Here is an 18,079-nt window from a genome sequence, read left to right on the forward strand (position 1 = left end):
CCTGCCAATTTATCAGGGTGTGTAGACTTTTTATATCCACTGTACACACATACATACATACATACATACATACATACATACATACATACATACATACATACACACACACACACACACACACACACATTCACGTACTTATATGCATACATACATACATACATACATACATACAGACATACAGACATACAGACATACATACAGACATGCATGCATGCATACATACGTGCATGCATACATACATACATACATACATACATACATACACGTACTTATATGTGTGCATGCATGCATGCATACATACATGTACTTATGTATATTCTCATATATGTATTTTAAGTATTCCATTATTCTGATTAAAGATCAGACATGGAAACGCTAATAGATATTTTATTGATGTTTTTATGATATTTAATAGATATTTTATTTGATATATATATGTGTGTGTGTGTATAGAATAGATAATATATATAATAGATATTTTATTATATGTATAATAGATATTTTATTAGTGTTTTCATATGTAATATATTTTATTATATATATAATAGATAATATACACTACCGTTCAAAAGTTTGGGATCACATTGAAATGTCCATATTTTTGAAGGAAAAGCACTGTACTTTTCAATGAAGATAACTTTAAACTAGTCTTAACTTTAAAGAAATACACTCTATACATTGCTAATGTGGTAAATGACTATTCTAGCTGCAAATGTCTGGTTTTTGGTGCAATATCTACATAGGTGTATAGAGGCCCATTTCAAGCAACTATCACTCCAGTGTTCTAATGGTACAATGTGTTTGCTCATTGGCTCAGAAGGCTAATTGATGATTAGAAAACCCTTGTGCAATCATGTTCACACATCTGAAAACAGTTTAGCTCATTACAGAAGCTACAAAACTGACCTTCCTTTGAGCAGATTGAGTTTCTGGAGCATCACATTTGTGGGGTCAATTAAACGCTCAAAATGGCCAAAAAAAGAGAACTTTCATCTGAAACTCGACAGTCTATTCTTGTTCTTAGAAATGAAGGCTATTCCATGCGAGAAATTGCTAAGAAATTGAAGATTTCCTACACCGATGTGTACTACTCCCTTCAGAGGACAGCACAAACAGGCTCTAACCAGAGTAGAAAAAGAAGTGGGAGGCCGCGTTGCACAACTGAGCAAGAAGATAAGTACATTAGAGTCTCTAGTTTGAGAAACAGACGCCTCACAGGTCCCCAACTGGCATCTTCATTAAATAGTACCCGCAAAACACCAGTGTCAACATCTACAGTGAAGAGGCGGCTGCGGGATTCTGGGCTTCAGGGCAGAGTGGCAAAGAAAAAGCCATATCTGAGACTGACCAATAAAAGAAAAAGATTAAGATGGGCAAAAGAACACAGACATTGGACAGAGGAAGACTGGAAAAAAGTGTTGTGGACGGATGAATCCAAGTTTGAGGTGTTTGGATCACAAAGAAGAACGTTTGTGAGACGCAGAACAAATGAAAAGATGCTGGAAGAATGCCTGACGCCATCTGTTAAGCATGGTGGAGGTAATGTGATGGTCTGGGGTTGCTTTGGTGCTGGTAAGGTGGGAGATTTGTACAGGGTAAAAGGGATTCTGAATAAGGAAGGCTATCACTCCATTTTGCAACGCCATGCCATACCCAGTGGACAGCGCTTGATTGGAGCCAATTTCATCCTACAACAGGACAATGACCCTAAACACACCTCCAAATTGTGCAAGAACTATTTAGAGCAGAAGCAGGCAGCTGGTATTCTATCGGTAATGGAGTGGCCAGCGCAGTCACCAGATCTGAACCCCATTGAGCTGTTGTGGGAGCAGCTTGACCGTATGGTACGCAAGAAGTGCCCATCCAACCAATCCAACTTGTGGGAGCTGCTTCTGGAAGCGTGGGGTGCAATTTCTCCAGATTACCTCAACAAATTAACAGCTAGAATGCCAAAGGTCTGCAATGCTGTAATTGCTGCAAATGGAGGATTCTTTGACGAAAGCAAAGTTTGATGTAAAAAAATCTTATTTCAAATACAAATCATTATTTCTAACCTTGTCAATGTCTTGACTCTATTTTCTATTCATTTCACAACATATGGTGGTGAATAAGTGTGACTTTTCATGGAAAACACAAAATTGTTTGGGTGATCCCAAACTTTTGAACGGTAGTGTATATATAATAGATATTTTATTAGTGTTCTCATGATATTTAATAGATATTTTATTATATAATATATAATAAATATATTATTAGTGTTTTCATGATATACATAGATATTTTGACATCATGCCAAAGCAAAAAATTCAACCTAAACCCACTGACATTACAAGCAGAGTCCAGTTCCCTTCCTTTCCCGAGCTCCAGTTCTTGCAAACACTTTCCCGCGTTTGTGCGTCCACAGAGACGGGTTTCCTGGACGACGTTTCCTACGACAGCATCTCTCTGGGCCCGGGCTATGACCGGCCGTACCAGTTCAACCCCAACGTGCGTGAGGCTAAGAGCATCCAGCTGTACAAGCACCTCAACCTCAAGAGCTGCATCTGGACCTTTGACGCCTTCTACGACATGACTGAGCTCATCGATGTCTGCGGGGGCTCCGTCACAGCCGACTTCCAGGTATGAAGCTACGAGGGTGAAGGAGAACCTGGTCTTAATGTCCTGTGTACACACAGTAACAGTGTAGCGTGTTAATGTAGCATTTCACATTAAAGAACTAGGGGCATCCGGGTAGCATAGCGGTCTATTCCGTTGCCTACCAACATGGGGGTCGTCGGCTCAAGTCCCTATGTTACCTCCGGCTTGGGTCAGGGGTCCTTACAGACACAATTGGTCGTGTCTGCGGTTGGGAAGCCGGGTGTGGGTACGTGTCCTGGTCGCTGCACTAGCACCTCCTCTGGTCAGTCGGGGCACCTGTTCGGGGAGGAGGAGGAACTGGGGAGAATAGCGTGATCCTCCCACGCCCTGGTGAAACTCCTCACTGTCAGGTGAGAAGAAGCGGCTGGCGACTCCACATGTATGGGAGGAGGCATGTGGTAGTCTGCAGCCCTCCCCGGATCAGCAGAGGGGGTGGAGCAGAGACCGGGACGGCTCGGAAGAGCGGACAAGGCTCAGCATTTTCGGTTTTTACCAATTTTCACCGAAAAATACCCAGATTCTTTAAAAGGAGCAGATCGGTTTAAGCTGGTTTCCACGGATCCAGACGTTGTTCCTGTTCGTGTGAGGTTATGTAACAGTGTCCTCTTGTGGCGAGATTCGGCATGCTGGATGGCTTTGAAAAATAAAAACTGAATACGCTGAGCCTTGAGAGTGGGGTAATTGGCCAGGTACAGTTGGGGAGAAAAACAGGGAAAAATGTAAAAAAAAACCCAGTCAAAACAGAACCGTATAAGCACAAGTCATGAACGATGTCCTTGAAAAGTCCTGGAAGACAAATTGTATTCTGAGCCGTGCTGCGGTTGTTCTCTCAGGTGAGGGACTCGGCGCAGTCCTTCCTGACGGTGCAGGTTCCTCTCTACGTGTCCTACATCTACGTGACGGCGCCGCGGGGCTGGGCGTCGCTGGAGCACCACACTGAAATGGAGTTCTCCTTCTTCTACGACACTGTGCTCTGGAGGACAGGTCTGTACGGCACGCCATCTTACATTCCCCCCGCCAGCTTGAGCTTGAAACCTACGTTCATCGCGAATCAAGGCCGCCGTCGCCATCGGTTCTGTTGTGAAAAGAGTTTTACTTTTCTTCCTTCTTCCAGACAACATCAGAAAGGAAAAGTAATCAAATAAGATTCGTGAAGAGTTGAAGGTGTTTCAAGTTGTACCCATGTTGATGTGTTCAGGTTTTGGTGGTATTTTGTTTGTGTCTGTTAAATCTGTTTAAATTTAATGGACTTAATACTGTGGTTGCACCAACAGCTAAATTGAAAGGTGCAGTATCCGAGTTTATCTGCTTAAATAATGAAATGAAAAGAACACATAGACAGAAATAGTGTGGGTATACTAATAAGAGTATTGCTCGTCCCCAAAAAATTACATTACTCGTTTATTTATACATTTAAGAAAATGACGGCGCTACATAATCCATTATGTTGTCGTCTGAATTCAAGCACAGCGGCGGGTTGGTTCCACGTGGGAATGGGCAACTTTACAGCCAGTTAAAGTTCTTGTTTCCGATGGATCCCAATGAAACCTGCTGCTGCGGCGGCACGCGTTCCCATGTGGGGGCCGCTGTTGTGTTTGAATTAAGATCACAACTTAACAGACTTTCTCTGCCAGATGTAGGTATTAGTTATAGATTTAACACACACAAACGCACACCAATGAGGTCTGTGGTCTCACAGACCTCATCGGTGTCTGAAACATGCTTTCGTTTAATTCAGAAGGAAAACTCTAGCGGACTTCCGTCGTGTCGATTCCGTCTGAAAAGCGGAGGTGTGACTCGTCTGATTCACCCCGTGTTCCTTCTGACCTCCTGCAGGCATCCAGACGGACAGCGTGCTCTCCGCCCGGCTGCAGATCATCCGGATCTACATCAGAGAGGACGGACGACTGGTCATTGAGTTCAAAACCCATGCCAAATTCAGAGGTTCGTCCACACATCAGCGCTGCTCCTCTTCCGTTTCCAGAGGAACAGTCCTCCAGTCCAGCCTGCGCCTCCTACCATACGATGCTGCTTTGGGACTTACCGACTTTCTCTTCACTTTAACAGTTTATTGATTTGCGTTTAAGTGTGCATGTGCTGTTTAAGGGATTTGATGGTATAGACATAAAACATACAGGGGACCCAATGTAACTTTTTAAATCGTGTCTTAGCATATTTAGAAAAGTATCTATGAATGCAGGAGTATTAAGCAGGGGGGGGAGTAAAGGGCCTTAGAGAGGAACAAGTATCTTTGTAGCTGGAAACAAACTACTAGTGAAAGAACATTTACATGAACTGAATTTGCTTGAAGTCCAGAGCTTAGCTCCTAGTAGGACTGGAACCGTACTTGGCGAGACAGTAAAATCCTGATGCAAATATGTGGCGATTCAAACCAGTGAGATAAAACGTGAATCCCCGTGTTGCCTCCGGCTTCGTCGGGCGTCTCTACAGACACAATTGGCCGTGTGTCTGCAGGTGGGAAGCCGGATGTGGGTGTGTGTCCTGGTCGCTGCGCTAGCGCCTCCCCTGGTCAGTTGGGGAGCCTGTTTGGGGGGGGGGATTGGGGGGAATAGTGTGATCCTCCCACGCACTACGTCCCCCTGGTGAAACTCCTCACTGTCAGGTGAAAAGCAGCGGCTGGTGACTCCACATGTATGGGAGGAGGCATGTGGTAGTCTGCAGCCCTCCCCGGATCAGCAGAGGGGGCGGAGCAGCGACCGGGACGGCTCGGAAGAGTGGGGTAATTGGATGGATACAATTGGGGAGAAAAAAAGGGGAAAAATTCACCAAAAAAAAAAAAGAATCGTGGTACTCTTTTTAAACAGGAGAGGGCGCTATCTACTTCTGAGGTCTCTTGTTCGACATCATCACTGGCATCAGTAGCTGTATCCAGTCATACAGACCTGGTGGCTGCAGGTGGGAAAATGTAGACGTGCTGATATTCCTCGAAAAAACCCTGTAAAGTCCAGGCTGGGACCGCAGGCTCGGCCCTAGCTTGTTTATCTGGAGACCTTTTCTTCATTTTTATTACTCATTTATTTATTTGATTTGGGGTTTGTTTTAAAATTCAGTTTAGTTTTTTTTGTTTTTTTTGTTATTTAAGACAAAAGATATTTTCAGTTTTACTTGACAACGAAAAGGAAATATGGGTCGTTTTGCATGGTTTATACCCTACCTCAGAAATAAAAACAGGATTCTTTAACTCGATAAAGAAAACATAAGAGAAAATACATTTGTCGGTTTTTATCTGAGAAATAAATGAATCTTTTCAGTCATAACTTGTCCCCAATCTTAATTTGTTTAAAAACAAATCCGGAGCACATGGTATCGTGAACCCGGTATCGTGGACCGCGCCGAGTCGTTACATCCCCGGCTCCTCCTGAAACCCAAACCAGATTCCGAAGTTAAAAAAAAACAAACCAAATTCTCCCTCTTTTTATTCGTCATTTATTTTCTCGGTGAATCGACGAGTTCAAGTTTCTTGACGTTGGTCATTCAGAGAAAGAACAACAGAGAATTTTAAAATGTTGGTTCTCACGGTTTCTTCTTACCCCCGTCCACTCCTGCAGGTCAGTTCGTCCCCGAGCACCACACCCTCCCAGGCCACAAGTCCCACCTGATGGCCCCCGACCACCTGGGGGGCATCGAGTTTGACCTGCAGTTGCTGTGGAGTGCCCAGACGTTCGACTCTCCATACCAGTTATGGAGGGCCACCAGCTCCTACAGCAGGTCAGTGTTTGAAGGTCCGTTTCAGCCACAGACGTCAAGGAAGAGGAAGCACAAAATAAAAATAGTCAGTAAGGTTTTTTTTTTAGATTTTAAGATTTTTTTATTTCTTTTTAATGATTAATAGTTTTTTATTTTTTTCACAATAAACAAAACATATATATATATATATATATATATATATATATATATATATATATATATATATATATATAAGTTGTTCAATTACAAATAACATGGACATTAAATCAGAATGCGATAGAAATGAAACAAACACAGCCAGACCAAAAATCAATAAAAGATAGGAGAGACATCCTGAAATAAGGAAAGAAAAAACAAACAAACAAAAGAAGAAAAAACATGGCTGTGATGCGTGGAGCGCTTAAAGGTTTACAGCATCGCTTGTCAACAGGTATTCCAACCAAATGTATCTCAGTTATTTGCATTACGTGTGATATGTTACTGTTATTTGTATGAGCGCGAAACGCCATTAAACGCTCAATATATAAGAATGGCACTGCCCCTGTTTCAAGTGATATTCCTCCACCTTATCAAGCAGCCTATAGGATAACTGTTCTAGGGCAGCCAGCTGACCAAGAGAAGTGTGCCACAAAGATGGCGCTGGTGCAGAGGAGGCTTGCCAGTCTTCGACTACGAGTTTCCGTCCTAACATAAAGGCAGTCTGGATCCAGTCAGCAAGCGGCGGAGTCAAATCACTTAATGCAGAGGGGTCACCCAAAATAAACAGACTGGAAGAGAAAGGCATGTCTAGGCCGGTAAATTTTTTTAAAATCGATGTGTATAGCAGACCAGAACTCCTGTATTTTTGGGCAACTCCAAAGCGTGTGTACTAAAGTACCATCTTTGTCAAGACACCTCCAGCACTCTGAGCCGTCCACCAAACCCACTCTACGCAGCCTAGATGGCGTCCAGTAGACTCTGTTTATAATTTTGAATTGGATCGGCCGTGTTCGCAGTTCCCTTGACATTTTTTCCCCATTCCTAAGTCTTCTTCCCCGTTGTGCCTCTGAAAATGAAACCTTTAAATCCGTTTCCCATGTCAATTTTAGGGTCAGTATATAGGAATCTGAGGCTGTAAGGATCATAGAGTAGTAGACAGAAGCCTCACGACCACGTCCAAAGATCTTTAGGACCCTTTCTAGAGTGTCACCACTTTAAGATACTTCATTGATCCCGGTAGGGAAATAACGCTCTGCATTTAGCCCATCCTAGCTGTGTAGCTAGGAGCAGTGGGCAGCCGCCGTGCAGCACCCGGGGACCAACTCCAGCTGGTCTTGCCATGCCTTGCTCGGGGGCACAGACAGGAGTATTAACCCTAACATGCATGTCTTTTTGATGGTGGGAGAAACCGGAGCACCCGGAGAAAACCCACCGCAGACACGGGGAGAACATGCAAACTCAAGACAGAGGACAACCTGGGATGACCCCCAAGGTTGGACAACCCCGAGGTTCGAACCCAGGACCTAACCACTGCGCCACTGTGCCGATTGTAATATAATTAAAGATTCGTATGAATGAATGAAAATAAAGAGTCCAAACAACTCAACTGAAAGTCAGTTTTGATCAGGATGTCCTCATCATGGAGGATTCTGTGAGGGTGTCAGAGAAATCCCCCGGATGTCTTGTGTAAATGCTATGACATCACGTGGGCTCAGCACATGGCCAGTAAGACTGGGAGTACGGGGATGGCAGCTCAAGTGTTTTTTTTTAAAATTTATTTCTGATTTTTCCCTTTTTTCTCCCAATTTAGTGGCCAATCGATCCCTATTTTAATTCAAACACCCACCCTCGTACTGCATGCGTTCGCCAACTCCGTCTCTCCGGCCGGCAGTCTCGAAGGAGACGCCTCCCCACTTTCGTGACAAGGCGACTCCAGGCCGAACCACTGCTTTTTCCGACACCCAGAGACGCATTCACATGACGAACACAAGCCGACTCCGCCCCCCTCCTGAAGACAGCGTTGCCAATTATTGCTGCTTCATCGAGTCCGGCCATAGTCGGATCTGACGAGACCGGGCCGCGAACCCCGGTCCCCAGTGGGCAACTGCATCGACCCAAAGCCGATGCTTAGACCGCTACACCACCGCGGACCGCATATCAAGTGTTTTTTAAAGGACCCTGTTGGTCTGATTCATGCTGGCTGCCTTCCCAGCAGTCACTTTCCACCAGCTGGTCTGTGGAGGCTGATTTGGGCTTTACTTGCTTTGTCTCTTCTGTATTGAAGAGTGACACCGGTGGGGTTTCTCAGCATTGAGTCCATGTGACGTCATGCATCGCTCTTCCAGCAGACTGCATGGCGCCTCCTAGTGGCATTACAACAGACATACGGAAACACTCACTGCTTTATCACTAATGGACGGAAACGTTACAAGCTACCAACCCATGTGTGTCTTCACATTACATGTGCTGCTCCTTTAAAGCACAGTGACTTCCGCAGCCATTTTAGCCCAAATAAAATCTTAAGGACATCTCTTGTACCCTTTTTACAACAAAATTAGCGTGTATAAGCGGGTTTTTTAAACGCGGGTAAACCCGCCAAAATTAGGCCACTGACTCCTTTCACAGTGCCAGCAGCCCCGGGTCTGACTGCCAGCAGATGAGCTTCCCTCTCTATTTTTTCTTCTGTAGCGTCACCTTTGACGTCATGACATTTGTGATGTCACGAACGTGCCAGAAAACAGGGAAGTAAACAGTAGAAAGCAGCATGGAAGCCGGAGAGACAGTGGTTAACGTTACTTTTTATATCTTGTACCTCAGTCTCTCTTTCAAACCATACACACTCAACGCAGACTGAGCGACGTTCGAGCGCTGCTTGAATGAAGACGGATGGAATTTGTGGCTGAGATGCCACAAAAGGTGGCATATAATAGATATGGGCGCGATTTTATGACGTGCGGACAATGGCGCTACGTCATCGTGCAAATTAGCGTGTCCACCCGGGTGTCGCGTTTACGTCGGTGCCGATTGGCGGTGGAGCTGATAAATACCCGGGACTACTGCAGAGTCATTTGACCCGGGAGTGAATGCCGATTGTACACTTTCACATTGACCGCCAAAGGTGGATGTTAGCGGGTTTTTTGGCCAGAGTGAAAGGGGCTTTGCTCATATTTTTTGTCAGCAAAAAGAGGCAGATTTTTGGACAGCTGTCCAAGTTGGGAAATGTACGAGGACTTATAAGAATGCTTATGGTTTCTTCAGAATTCCGTCATCTGGGAAAGCCACAGGGTTTTTTGAACAACCCTCTTCATAAAGGGTTTTTGAAGAATGAGAAGAGCAGTACGGCTCCTGTCTTCTCTGGAAAAGAACCTGGTTTTCCAGCACATCTCACCTTCTGCTAGAGTGACAGTATTTCTGTTTCCTTTGTTTGTTTGTTTGTTTGTGGCATTGAACAGGAAGGATTATTCTGGAGAGTACACAGTCTTCCTTATCCCCTGCACTGTGCAGCCCACCCAGCCCTGGATCGACCCGGGAGACAAGCCGCTGTCCTGCACCGCCCACGCTCCAGAGAAGTAGGTCAACGCACCACCAACAAACTCAACAACCAACCCACATTTAGGCATACAAATACACAGCTTCTACACATCAGTTACAGCGTGACGCTATTTCAATTTATCCTGTTTCACTTGCTCAGTACTTACACATTTTGTCCTTTTTGGAAAGCAAGAGAAGTGTTGATACCGATAAGGAAACTGTAGTGCGCTTGCACTCGGACTCAAAGCAATACAACAGGACCTAAACTATATTGTGTATTGGCAAGAATTTGGTGATACAATTTGCATCATGATACAAGTGTCACGATTCAATAGATTGGGATTTGTTGTGATGTTGTAAACACTGCGATGTAGAAGAAGCATACTGGTACCAATTTTTTTAAGAATAAGGGTGATGTGCAGAACCGTAGCATAAAGGTGATCAGCCACAGCATGAAGATATGGGAAAGAGTAATAGAAGCTAGGTTAAGAGGAGAGGTGATGATCAGCGAGCAGCAGTATGGTTTCATGCCAGGAAAGAGCACCACAGATGTGATGTTTGCTTTGAGAATGTTGATGGAGAAGTATAGAGAAGGCCAGAAGGAGTTGCATTGTGTCTTTGTAGATTTAGAGAAAGCATACGACAGGGTGCTGAGAGAGGAGGTGTGGTATCGTATGAGGAAGTGAAGAGTTGCAGAGAAGTATGGAGGAGTGGTGCAGGATACGTATGAGGGCAGTGTAACAGTGGTGAGGTGTGTGGTTGGAATGACAGATGGGTTCAAGTGGAGGTGGGATTACATCAAGGATCGGCTCTGAGCCCTTTCTTGTTTGCAATGGTGATGGACAGGTTGACGGACAAGATCAGGCAGGAGTCTCCGTGGACTATGATGTTTGCGGATGACATTGTGATCTGTAGCAAAAGTAGGGTGCAGGTGGAGGAGAGCCTGGAGAGGTGGAGGTATGCACTGGAGAGAAGAGGAATGAAAGTCAGTAGGAGCAAGACAGAATACCTATGCGTGAATGAGAGGGAGGACAGTGGAATGGTCAGGATGCAAGGAGTACAGGTGACGAAGGCGGATGAGTTTAAATACTTGGGGTCATCTGTCCAAAGTAACGGGGAGTGCAGAAGAGAGGTGAAGAAGAGAGTGCAGGCAGGGTGGAGTGGATGGAGAAGTGTGTCAGGAATGATTTGTGACAGAAGGGTACCAGCAAGAGTTAAAGGGAAGGTTTACAAGATGGTTGTGACACCAGCTATGTTGTCTGGTTTGGAGACAGTGGCAGTGATGAAAAGACAGGAGGAGGAGCTGGAGGTGGCAGAGATGAAGATGATAAGATTTTCACTGGGAGTGATGAAGAAGGACAGGATTAGGAAGGAGTATATTAGAGGGACAGCTCAGGTTGGACGGTTTGGAGACAAAGCAAGAGAGACAAGATTGAGATGGTTTGGACATGTGTGGAGGAGAGATGCTGGGTATACTGGGAGAAGGATGCTGAATATGGAGCTGCCAGGGAAGAGGAGAAGAGGAAGGCCAAAGAGGAGGTTTATGGAGGTGGTGAGGGAGGACATGCAGGTGGCTGGTGTGACAGAGGAAGATGCAGAGGACAGGAAGAGATGGAAACGGATGATCCGCTGTAACGACCCCTAACGGGAGCAGCCAGACGTAGTAGCAGTAGTAGTAGTAGTAGTAGTAGTAGTAGTAGTGGTAGTTATAAACACTGCGATTTATGGAAATATTTTATCAAGATTAAACATCCATCCATTCCCCACCTTACCTAAAGAATCATCTGCTGCAGTAATTTTTCAGAGAAACATACTGATGGACAGACAGACAGACAAACAATGCACAATACTGACATCCATCCATCCGTCCATCCATCATCCAAACCGCTGATCCTGCTCTCAGGGGGGTGGGGATGCTGGAGCCTATTCCAGCAGTCATTGCGCGGCAGGCGAGGAGACACCCTGGACAGGCCGCCAGGCCATCACAGGGCAAAATACTGACATGAAACCATGAATGTAAGAACCCCCCCCCCCCCCCGTGTCTCATCTGTGTTTCCCCCACTTTTCAATGTCTCTCCACCTGAAGGTTCCTGGTTCCCATAGCCTTCCAGCAGACCAACCGGCCGGTGCCGGTGGTCTACTCCCTCAACACGGAGTTCCAGTTGTGTAACAACGAGAAGGTTTTTATGATGGACCCAGCCATCACTGATGTCTCCATGGCCGAGATGGACTACAAAGGAGCCTTCTCTATGGGTAAGACAGGAGCTCGGTGCGCACAAATCTGTCTGTGGACCTAGTTCACTTTAAGAGTCTGTGCCTTGAAAAAAAAAAAAAAAGTAAAAATGAAAGCTTAGGTGTCTTCGAGTTGTAGTAGAAGGTAAACGATATAAGATAAACTTTGGTAGTCCCCTTAGGAAATGAGTAACGATCCTCTAGCCACCAGGGAATCCTAGTTACCTTTGAAAGCCTTTAAAACCATCCGGTCTGTTTTAGTGGAGATGAACCTCATGGTGCTTATTGGTTCCCTGTTGATGTCTGGGAAATCACCTGTGTACCCATGAGCTCGCTGACAGCCATCACAGTATGCCGAGTTGGTTTGACTCTCAAAACGCCATCGCAGAGAAGGACTGATTTGTGTTTCTCGTTCTTTCTGCTCCCCACTGCAGGTCAGACGCTGTACGGCAGGGTGCTGTGGAACCCCGATCAGAATCTGAATGCGGCCTATAAACTGCAGCTGGAGAAGGTGTACCTGTGCACAGGAAGGGATGGATACGTGCCCTTCTTCGACCCAACAGGAACACTTTACAATGAGGGGGCACAATATGGCTGCATCCAGCCCAATAAGCACCTCAAACACCGATTCCTCTTACTGGTACAGCAAATACACATCACATAGATTTTGTGCGTGTGCGTGTGTGTTTCTGTTTTACAGTGGTTAGGACATCCAGGATTGTAGGGTCAAACTTGCCCCAACTGTCAATGCTTTGGAAGTTTTTTGTGGTTTATATTTGAAGAGAGGGGCGGCACGGAGGTGCAGTGGTTAGCATGGTCACCTCACAGCAAGAAGGTCCTGGGTTCGAGCCCTGGGGTAGTCCAACCTTGGGGGTCATCCTGGGTCATCCTCTGTGTGGAGTTTGCATGTTCTCCCCGTGTCTGTGTGGGTTTCCTCCGGGGGCTCTGGTTTCCTCCCACAGTCCAAAGACATGTAGGTCAGGTGACTCGGCCTTAATAAATTGTCCCTAGGTGTGTGTGTGTGTCGGCCCTGTGTGATGGCCTGGCAGTCTGTCCAGGGTGTCTCCCCGCCTGCCGCCCAATGACTGCTGGGATAGGCTCCAGCGCCCCTGAGAGCAGGATAAGCGGTTGGGATAATGGATGGATGGATGGATGGATGGATGGATGGGTATTTGAAGAGAGCTGCGGTATAATAGAAAATGCTGTTTCTATTTTGAAGAGAGAAAATAATTTCTGGAAGTTGATGATGCTGAGCTGAAGATTTTTTTTAACTTATCGACCCCCGTGGTGAGCCTGTCGATATCATCCTGGTATTACAGAAGGCCATGTACGACTTAATCAGCCGTTTTTGTCAATGTTGCTCGTTGAGTATGAGAAGTATTTTCATTTTCTTCAACCACACATGTTGTGTGTTGTGATGCTGCTCATGTAGTTTTGCTGTGTGAGAAGACCGGCCTCCATCCAGTCACCCGATAGACCAGTTTAACCACTTCCTATTAGGGCGTGGCTGGACATTTAAAGAAAGACTGTGTGCTATTCAAATAACTGGCATTCTTATGCAAACACTGTCACTGGTGGCTGGTTATTATTCGTAGTATTTGTACTTTAGATTTATACTGCGCTGACCTCTGTAGAACGTCCCCCTTCGTCTCTGTGTCCTGCATTAGTGTGGAATGTGAGACACTGTAGAAATCCATCTATCCTGCAGAAATAATGCAGAATGTACTTAATGAATATCCCTCCATAGATTCTAGTATGTGTGTTCCAAAACAAGGTTTAAAAGCCCCTCAACAGCCCAGTCACCACGTCATCCCCTTTAACTTCTGATGGTGGAAGAGAGAAAAGCAGAACTTGACTTTTCTAAACGTTATCTCGACAATGCAAGATGGCGGCAGTTGCGTATTGAAATTGCATGAAGGGAATTGATACATCTGTCACTTTTCGTAGCCGGTGTGCTCATGTGCACCGAGCACCGGACTACAGTAGCTATCCGGTTAAACTGAGGATGTTCTCCTGTTGGATGCCCCCGCAGGACCGCAAACAGCCGGACGTTTGCGACAGGTACTTCCATGACGTTCCCTTCGAGGCGAGCTTCGCCTCCGAAATCCCTGACCTGCAGTCCATGACGGCCATGCCTGGGGTGGATGGCTTTACCATGAAAGTTGATGCCCTCTATAAGGTAAGTCTGCAGCTTTAGTGCTATGGTGTGCTCTGCTGGGGGACGGTAATGTTGGAGGACATCATGTTTCTTTCCCTTTCCACCAAGGCAGTTTGAGGGCTGGTTCGGAGCTGGTGCCTAATCTCTAGCCAGTTCTTAGTGTTTCAACAGCCAAAGTACCAGCTCTCGGCCAGGAAAACTGGTTTCAGAATAGCACCAACTCTTTGCTGGGCTAGAAGAAAGAAACGCTCATGTCAGGGGCTGGGGCGGGATTATCGTCATCGACAAGACCAAGGGGGCATGCATTACTTGGCAACAACAATCAGTTCTGCCGAATAATGCGTGCACCCCTTAACACTCAGTAATGACACTTCAAATCAAAGTTTGATAGGACTCAAATGGTTTTATCAGCACGCACTTTATTTGATCAACTTTGACAAAGGGAATTTGACACCTCACATTATTTTTTCTGTTTAAAAACTTCATTTTAGTATAACTATCTGAAATCTTATGCTTAAAATCCTATGCTTCCGCTTGTGCTGTGGGAAGATGGCAGCACGAATTCACATTTGCAGCAGCCTTACCCAGTACTGGTGTGGGATGATGGCAGCGTGAACTTAAGTTTGCGGCAGCCTCACCCAGTTCTGTCCATGCAGTGTCTTTGCCCACATCTGCATCTAAGTTTGTTTTGTCTTTGTTTGATGGCTGGGAGAGCTGGTGCCGGATCCGCTGGGAGAGCTTGTTCTGCTGCGTCCTGTGGGCCCAGGGACCACAGCCCTGGTGTGCCCGAAGAGGAAACACTGAGGGCGGTCTGACAGGATGCGGAAACGGGGCAGGCTAAGCTAACTGCTAGCCCATGCAGACTGGCAGTTGCAACAGTCATCCTGCATTCGTTCACTTAGACAGTGATTTTTTGTAGTTTGATATATGTGTTCTCGTAATTTTTGGATATGTGTTTTTGTCTTTGTGTTACACTGCTGTGGGCTGGGCGAAACGATGTTTTGTTTCCTTTCATGTACTTGCATACATGAAATGAAACGACAAAGTGATCCTGATTCCTGAAAAACACATCGACAAAGAACACCGACGAGTTCGCCCTAAGAAATATTAAGACCTACACAGTTAATTTCTCGCCTCGTGTTGCTGGGAAAGAGGAGACATATACAGACGTATGCAGTGACATAATGACGTGGCTCTCTGGCCAGCTCTAACCTGTGGAAAAGCAAACTGGTTCTTAGAAGGTGTGCAAGTTGAACCAACTGCGAACCGGCACTAGCGCTAGCCCAGAGCTAGAACTAGGTTCACATTGGTGGGAAGGGGTTATCTGACCCAAGAGAGGTGGACATTATTGAAGCTTCATTTAACTCTAGGGGGTACTGCATGGCGCCAGCTTTGTCCTGGATTTAAGGGAGTTTTAAGTAATAGTGAAATATATGCTAACAGTCCATGCTAAAATGTAATACATTATGAGACTGTGCATCCGACATAAAATGTTGTCAAATCAATATGCAGATTGACTAGACCATACTGAATCGGTCGAAGCTCCATAAGGGATCGGCTGAGGCCCAGGCTAACAATGGCCGCCATTGATGCTGTGCTTTCATAGGGCAAAGAATCTTATTATGTATATTGCCTTTATTATATTATAAGGCCATTGCTATAATCCATCTAAGATGTTGCTGAAACAGTGTGGAGACCTTTACATGTTTTCAGCATTCAAATATCCAAAAAGATAAAAAATATTGAATCTTTTGGTTGTAAATTTGAAACTAGCAGAGGTACCCAGCGTTGCCCGGAGAAAATGTTCTCACCAATACAACCAACATGATCTGATCTTTACGATATAATCGATGATGAAATATAGGATAATTTATGATATGATACATGTGATAAATGAATGTCAAATAAACATCATAATTTTCAATCCATTCATCAAGCTTCTTTGCTAATGTGTGTATTAATCGCTCAGTGCTCAAGCGCCGCAGGGTAAACCACATTGCGTGTCTTACTATTTAGCACTAGGATAGAAAGCTTTTCTGCACTACCAGTTCTGGAGGCAGCTACATACAACTGGCTGTGTGAGAAATATGGAGCAGAAAGATTTACTCCAATCGTTTTAAAAAGTCTGTGTCGGTTCATAGTAAACATCAACAATCAAATGTTCCCCATTACAGACACTCACGCCCATTACAGCGTGAGTGTCTGTAATAGAACCCAATTTCCCCTCAGGGATGAATAAAGTATTCTGATTCTGATTCTGATCACCAATTGCAATTTCACAGTCTAAGAATAAATCAAAATTTTTACTTGGCTTTTGAACATTTTTGAACTGTGCAATCCTTGGAAAGTGCTGGTTCTAGAGATACCTTTCTTTTTGTTCTACAATGAGTATTTCTGGAGTTTTAAGTGAACATACAAACATACATTTTCACTTTATCTATGTATAGAAGTCCTTAAGCAACAGTGTGTGAACAATGACCAGAGCATCTTTTAAGCATCTACTCAGCGCCACTTTCAAAAAACAAGATGTGTGGTGAACTACAGGGCTAACTATGGACTAACTTATCTTTCCTTATCTCCGCCCCCTCTGTTTGATTGACAGGTAGAAGCAGGGCACCAATGGTACCTGCAGGTGATCTACATCATTGGTCCAGAGTCTCGGGCCAGCCCCAGGATCCAACGCTCACTGATCCACCAGTTGAGCAGCCGGTCCAGACGCGACCTGGTCGATCGCAGCGGGCGGCTGATCCTGGATGAGTCACTCATCTACGACAATGAGGGCGACCAGGTAAAGAACGGTACCAACATGAAGTCGCTCCGCCTGGAGGCGGCGGCCTCAGCCACCTTCAACCCACACATGGGTAGCTCTGTGGGCGGGGGTGTGGCCGCCGTGACCCTGCTGGTCCTGGTGCTGCTGGCCTCCTGCTTCCTGGTCCGCCGGTGCCGTCGGTCGGGCAAAAAGAAGGGCAAGAAGTCAGTGGGGGCGTATGAGGAGTACCCGCTCAACACCAAAGTGGAAGTGTGCATGGACAAGTGCCTGGAAAAGAAGTTCAGCAGCAAGAACTGCACAGTGCGGAACATCAACATACTCAACCGCACAAAGGTCAGCAGCAAGCCCAAGGTCAAACAGTTTAATCTGGAGGTCAAGCTCCGCAACAACCTCCATGACGGCACTGAGGTCTAAACATGCTTCATCGTTCTACTTCCCGCACGATGATGGGAAGAGGAAAAAGGTGCAGCTGGGGGTTTATTGGGGGAGGTAGTATTTTCTAACAGAGTTCGTACTTACTGGAGCGAGATGCAGTTAAATGTATTTTTATACCGAGTCTGAAAAAGGGAAGCGTGCGAGTGCAGTCTGGTATGCGGCGCTGAAATCATTTCTCAACTGGGCTACCTCAGGAATCCACAAACCACCCGACCACCGCCGGACCTTACACGCTCATTATAATCCGGTGTCAAAACTCAGCTGTGTCGGAAATATTCATCAAAGAAAGAAACAAAAAAAAATAAATAATGCTTTAAGTTAAAATGTCAATTTTAACATCACTGAGAAGACGACTGGTAGCTCAGACACTGGTGATTGTTTGAACAAAAAAAATTTTCTGCTGTATTATCGTCGTATCACTGCTACTGTGTCAGTACTGAACGTTGGTGGCCATTGTAGAAGTCCTGCTCCATTCATTTTCATTTGCTCGTAGTTTCTGATGGCTGAGAAGAAGGGGATGGATTCCTCTTCTTCAGGTTGATTCCTGACGTTCCCAGGAATAGTTTTCAGGCTCTCTGGAGGAGCAACACGCTGGAAATGGTGCACCAACTCCAGAATGTGTCATGCGT

At 45.4% G+C, this 18,079-nt stretch overlaps 1 protein-coding gene across 1 annotated transcript in view; it reads left to right on the plus strand.

Annotated features, from left to right (window-relative positions):
• fras1 (Fraser extracellular matrix complex subunit 1) overlaps nucleotides 1-17,429 on the plus strand; it is a 333,688-nt gene extending 316,259 nt beyond the window's left edge. Inside the window, exons 66-74 of the mRNA XM_056280308.1 lie at nucleotides 2,405-2,619; nucleotides 3,471-3,621; nucleotides 4,474-4,581; nucleotides 6,207-6,366; nucleotides 9,777-9,893; nucleotides 11,942-12,108; nucleotides 12,522-12,727; nucleotides 14,120-14,266; nucleotides 16,848-17,429. Coding sequence (XP_056136283.1) covers nucleotides 2,405-2,619; nucleotides 3,471-3,621; nucleotides 4,474-4,581; nucleotides 6,207-6,366; nucleotides 9,777-9,893; nucleotides 11,942-12,108; nucleotides 12,522-12,727; nucleotides 14,120-14,266; nucleotides 16,848-17,429 — 1,853 coding nt within the window. The remainder of the gene's footprint in view (nucleotides 1-2,404; nucleotides 2,620-3,470; nucleotides 3,622-4,473; nucleotides 4,582-6,206; nucleotides 6,367-9,776; nucleotides 9,894-11,941; nucleotides 12,109-12,521; nucleotides 12,728-14,119; nucleotides 14,267-16,847) is intronic.
• The last annotated feature ends 650 nt before the right edge of the window (nucleotides 17,430-18,079 follow it).

The sequence above is a fragment of the Lampris incognitus genome, chromosome 1, assembly GCF_029633865.1.
Source record: "Lampris incognitus isolate fLamInc1 chromosome 1, fLamInc1.hap2, whole genome shotgun sequence".
NCBI lineage: Eukaryota > Metazoa > Chordata > Actinopteri > Lampriformes > Lampridae > Lampris > Lampris incognitus.